The sequence below is a fragment of the Botrytis sinoallii genome (assembly GCF_014898435.1).
Source record: "Botrytis sinoallii strain Bc 23 chromosome Unknown BSIN_001, whole genome shotgun sequence".
Taxonomy (NCBI): Eukaryota; Fungi; Ascomycota; class Leotiomycetes; order Helotiales; family Sclerotiniaceae; genus Botrytis; species Botrytis sinoallii.
In genome coordinates, this window is record NW_024066028.1 from 5,936,574 (window position 1) to 5,942,690 (window position 6,117).

Here is a 6,117-nt window from a genome sequence, read left to right on the forward strand (position 1 = left end):
ATTGTATTGAGTGCGAGTACTTGTGAGATGATACTTTCAATATTTCTAATACTTCGATGATTAAATATATATATATACACATATATATACATATAACGATATATGACGGTACACGACTGTATATATGAATCTCAGTGACTCACAAAGCCCAGTAGACTCCATATATGCCTGATAAATGCCCAAAGCGACTCGAATTTGACGTATACGCTGGCTGACCTCTACGGTTCATTGGTATCGTTCCATCGTCTCTTGATTAATGTCACATGAACAGTACAATACGATTTGATTACACTACCCACACCGTATATTTATTATATATATTTTGCTGTAAATTGTAATCCTTTCCACCCTCTTTTTCTTTGCTGGCATCCATTTATCAAGTGCCGCTCTTAATCTATTCAATCCCCGGTTAATGACGTGTTGGCCAATCAATTTCAAGGCAAGTACGATGCTGTTTGAGCCTTACGTCTTTGTTTGCGTCAAATCGTCAACTTGATATAAAAATAATAAATTCGACATCAACATTGACATTGACATTAACATTAACATCAACAACAAGCATTAAATTCTACACAACTTCTCATAAAGATTATGTCTGTTGTCTTGACTATCTCCTCCTTCTTATAGTATTTGATCTATACTAAAACTTGAATACATTCATAATGGATTTCTTCTTGGGCAAGGTAAAATAACTGCTCCCCATGTTTCATAATCACGTGTTAACTATTGCTTCTTCCTTAGGTCACCCAGCATGCTGTAAACTATGCCATCAGGTACGCTCCATTCTTTGAAGATCTTTGGAGCATTTTCTAACACTGGTGTAGGTCTGGCATTGGCGTGACTGCTTCCTTTGCCATAAGACAAATTCCAAGAATTTTGAAGGTGGGATTTCTTTTTTGGACTGTGAACTTGTGAAAGGCATATGACTTACACGATTCTAGACCGTGGATAATAATGCCGATTATCGAGAGCTTCATGAATTACAAGAGAGACTCAATAGTAAAATCAAAGTACGTCGACTTTGATGCCAATCAAATCAATGGTGCGGGTTTCCTCAAATACTAACTTACTACCTTCCAGATCGTATCACCAGCCATTGATATGATAGAGCTTATGTGAGTTCTATTCACTACTAAAAAATATCCTTACTTATAATTTATAGTGCCGCGAGAGGCAATACCACTTTAGAGTCAGCTGTATCTTTAACCAAATCACTTCGATGGGATATTCAATCTCTTGGTATTAGATTAGCAAAAGCTGCAAGTGCTGCAGAAGTTTCACTTCGGAATAAAACCAAAGCAAAAACACAAGCTGCTCACGAGACTGAGATTCGAGAGATTCTCAGAGATATCAAGAAGCTCTTGGTGAAAATCGAGGACGCTGTTCCACTTATCAATTTAGCCATCACCACTTCCGGAGCGAACCTTTCGACAACACTTCCAGCTACTGTATCGCCGTCGAGATTACTACAAGCAAGTAATCTTCTTACTGCTGCAGATCACCAATATTCCAGGAATCCAAATAGACCAGTACAAGTTGGAACAACACTTACTCTCTCTTTATATATGTTATTTGCCGGACATGCTTATCGAGCTCATGATGAAGAGGGTATGAGAGAAACTACTTGGAAAGAAGTTATACACAAGGCCAAAGTCAGACTTTTACGTGTACCTCTCAGATCTACATATGGACCATCTGGACAATTACATCATTCTAAAGAGGCCCGAGATTATTTGACTGCGAAAGATTCTTCCTTGATTAGTGGCGAGGGTAAAGCAACGGAATACGCATATCAGCTTGAAATAATCGAAGATTTTGATGATGATCGAGTTCACACTTTTGAGGAAGGAGAACCACAACCCGGACCATATGGAGATGTCAAATTGGCAGGTATTCGAGAATACTTACCAATTCATCAGATATCCAAGATATTCTATGCAGATACTGGCAAAATATTAAATATTGGTAATCAGGATGAAACAAATAGTCCTGTTTTACTCTTGAAGCGAGATATTAATGCTATGCCACCAAGACGAATGATGGAGGGACAGGAGACACAAAACGAATGGTACGATGATGGTGAAGATATACCTCCAGAGGAATATTCAGAACCGAACGAAGAAAGGCTAGAACGAGAGGGTGAAGAAGATGACGAATTTGATATCGATGAGCAACTTCGACGAGAAAGTATGGCACCAGAATCACCATCGAAGGAAACTAGAGAAATGCCACAAGAGACAAACACAACATGGCGACTTCCTCATGATCTCGACCCAGAATGGCTTGCCTTGGAAGTATATACCGAAGCTGAAGATTCAGAATCTGAAGAAGAGTTTGAGTCTGAATCAAATGGAGATTCTTCGTATAGTCGACTAAATACTTCAGCCGAACAAACCTCTACTAACGATCTAACCACGAATCTCTCAAATCTCAAAATATCCTCTCCAGATCCAGCTAGTCCTTTAAAAGAAGCCCATCTTCTACCACGTCCTATATCTCCCATGCCTCTCTCGTTTAACCACTCTGAGTCTCCTACTCAACCACTGCAAATCGACATTAATCTTCGCTCTTCTCTTTCCCTTCTCGAAATGCTTATACGTCTTACTGCACTTCAACAATTTCAACAATCCACTCATTTATCCGTCCCAGATGAATTCTTAACTTTCTTCCTTCATGAATCATCTACTACTGGCGCGGGTGGTAATGATTCGGAACGTAAACGAACAAGAGCAATGGCGAGAAAGAAAGTAGGATTTGATCCTTATGATGAGAGTCCCGTTAAGAGACATGGTGAGGCTTATCAACCTGGGTATGAAGAAGATGGAAACGATAGATATTCAAGGGGAGGAACACCTTGGGATGAAAATTTACCATTGACACCAAAATGGACAAGGGAAAGAAGTTCTACACCTCAAAGATCAATGGCCTCACCTATTAGACCTGGGTATGAAAGTGATATAAGACAAAGTCGAGAAATTTTTTCTTCTCCACCACCTTCATCACCAATATCACCTTATAGATCGAATTCTCAACCGCAATTTCGCCAAAGACGGGAACAAGGAAATGGTTATAGAGGAAATGGAGTAAGTAGGAAAAGTAATGGAGGACCTTTGGAAAGAGTTTACAAGGAAAGGGGAGGTGGTACATTGAGTGCGAGAGCAAGTCCTTTGGGGAAAGGAGGAAGTTTAGAGAAGAGTCCGACTCCTGAAAGCTCTAAATTGGTAGCTAGTATTGAAGGGGGTGAGGAAGATGGGGAAAAAGAAAGAGGGGTGAGGTGAGGATGAAAGATAAGCAATGAGCTGAGGGGTGAGTTTGTGGATGGAGAATGATGAATGTGCTCCGTACGAGATCGAGGAGATCCCGTTGCAGTGCATATATCAAATTCACAAAATGTCTTTTAACGTAGCATCATGTAGCATAGCATAGCATAGCATAGCGAAGAACGAAACGAAGATAACGAGGATACGAGGAAATGAAATAGATCAATCAATAAATACCCTTCTATAGAATATGTATAATTCTCAACATATATGATCATATCACTCTTCGAATCGTATCATTTTTAATCTCAATCTCTACTATAGATCGTCTTTATCTCTTGATCTTTTGAGTGGATATTTACTCATTGTATTGTTTTCTTCTTTTATCTGATTTGAGTTCGGGGGTTATGAGGGAGGGGGGAGTGAGTGAGTGAGTGGTATTGCTGGGAGTGTTTTTTGATGTTGGGGGGTTTTTTGGGGGGGTCGAGGATTCTAGATGTTGGATTTTTGGATTTTTGATTTTGGATTTTTGAATATAATATTTTGAATGTTTTTAATGTCTTGAATAATAGAGCTAATATATTTTGTACATATATTATTAATGATTAATGATAAATATAAAATACTTAGATAGATAGATAAATAGATAGTTTTTAGAGAGAGTAGATATATAATATATATAGTATAACGTGTTTTATCACCGAGTGGATCATATCATCGAATGGATCATTTGAAAATACACCAAAATCAACTATTTTTAAATATTCTTATTTTATTAACCAATCATTATTTCTGAAAATTGAAAGATTTAAAATAATGATAATAATTTAGCTTTTTAGAAATTTAGTTTTTATATAAACATCTTTATTAAATTCGACAAAAATTCGAAAATGTCACGATTTTCGTTACAAAAAAACTATTTCTATAACGTGGTTTATTAGTGAGTGGGTCATATCAATAAACAGATTACTTTCACCTCAATTCACTTTCTTCTCTTTCAATATGTGTTTTCTCAATAACCCATGATGAATTCGAATAATCAAGAAGCCTGTATATTCCTTGCTATCGAAACTATTCGAAAAAACAAAAAAATGAGCATTCAAAAAGCTGTGAAGATATATAATATCCCGAATATAATATCATAATATAGAATAAAAGATTTAACTTCTTGTTCCGAATATCGATCTAAATCTTATAATCTTTTAGAATTAAAAAAGAATATTATTTCTGAATATATATTCGATATAGATTCGAGAGGTTTTTTATTTAAATTTAAGAATATGAAAGATATAGCGAATTATATTCTCGAATCGAGGAATGCAAAATATATTGAAAAACTCTGGACATATCGATTTGTAAAATATTGAATCGAATTAAAGATATGTTTTAATTGTATTTATAACTTTCAAAAAGCTTTTACAAAGATCCTAAGCTTCTTTAAGAATAGTTTCGACTAATTGCAAATATACAAGCGAAATACAGCATTTTGGATAGAGATTTCTATAATTTTGATGAAATAGGTTTTATAATAGGAATTATATATATAACAATAGTTATTACTAATACTAAGAGATACAACAAAAGCAAATCAGTACAGTCAGGCAATCGAGAATGGGCTATAGCAATAATATGCGGAAATGGAGAAAGTGAAACTATTCCCTTATTTCTAGTAGTTTAAGGATAGGTTTATTTCTTCAATTAATATACCGAAACCGATTTTCCTGTAAATTAGGCTATTAAATCTATATCTAATGAATAAACAAACAATAAGACAGATTTAGAATAATTGAAATATTTCGATAAGTATACTAAGAATCGAAGAAAGGGCAAATATCGAATATTAATGTTAGATAAACATAAAAGCCATAAATCAATAGCTTTTCAAGCATACTACAAAGAGAACGATATTATATATTTACATTTATCATTATATTCAAGTTATTTAACTCAACCACTTGATATTAGCTATTTTAATAATCTGAAATATTCATATAGTAATCGAATTGATAGATTTATCAAAATATATATTAATCATATTTCGAAAATTAAATTCTTCATAGCTTTCAAAACTACATATAAAGAATCAATCACCTCTCAGAATATAAAATCAGGATTTCAAAAAACAGATTTAATACCATTTAATCCTAAAGCTATACTTTCGAAATTAGATATTCAAATTCATACACCTACCCCCCCCTCTTTTAATCTAAAACAATAAATCTCTCAAACCCCTTACAATTCAATTAAAACTCTTTCTCAATCAACATTAATTAAATCTCGAATAACTTATTATCGATCAAACTCCCTAATATCTATATTTGAGGACTATACTAACTCTAGTTAAAGATATAAAAAGATTAACTCATAAAAACACACTTTTGAATATAAAGATTCATACATTTCGAAAAGCAAATGAAGCATTAAGCAAACATCGACACATAAAAAAAACTCAATTACAACAAAAAGGAATACTTACTAAACAAAAAACTCTTGATATATTATTTCAACAAAAGATTGATACTCAAATTCAATATAACAAATATCAAAAAGAAAGGAATTCTAATATTACAGTATCTTCTAGTAGATGCTATAATAAATGTGGGAAAACAGGATATAATACAAGAACTTGTCAAAATAATGTAATAGATCCTAGATTATTAGATTCTTTATAGTTCCAATCAATTAATTCAATTGTTATTGAATAATATAGGATTGAAAGTATAAATTGAGGTGAAAGTGACCCATTCACTGATATGACCCACTCACTGATAAACCACGTTAATAATTCTTATAGTGTTTTGAATATTCAAAAAAATTTAGATTTTCATAGTACAATTTTAATTAGATTTCATATATT

General features: G+C 33.7%; 1 protein-coding gene across 1 annotated transcript; it reads left to right on the plus strand.

The window, feature by feature from the left end:
- Window positions 1–662: 662 nt before the first annotated feature.
- On the plus strand, window positions 663–3,278 carry EAF02_001210 (uncharacterized protein; the record flags this gene model as incomplete). The annotated part of the gene is made up of 6 exons (XM_038897258.1): window positions 663–683; window positions 742–773; window positions 825–882; window positions 942–1,010; window positions 1,081–1,115; window positions 1,163–3,278. 6 exons carry the CDS (start codon window positions 663–665, stop codon window positions 3,276–3,278), a joined length of 2,331 nt encoding a protein of 776 aa, XP_038764117.1.
- Between the last annotated feature and the right edge of the window lie 2,839 nt (window positions 3,279–6,117).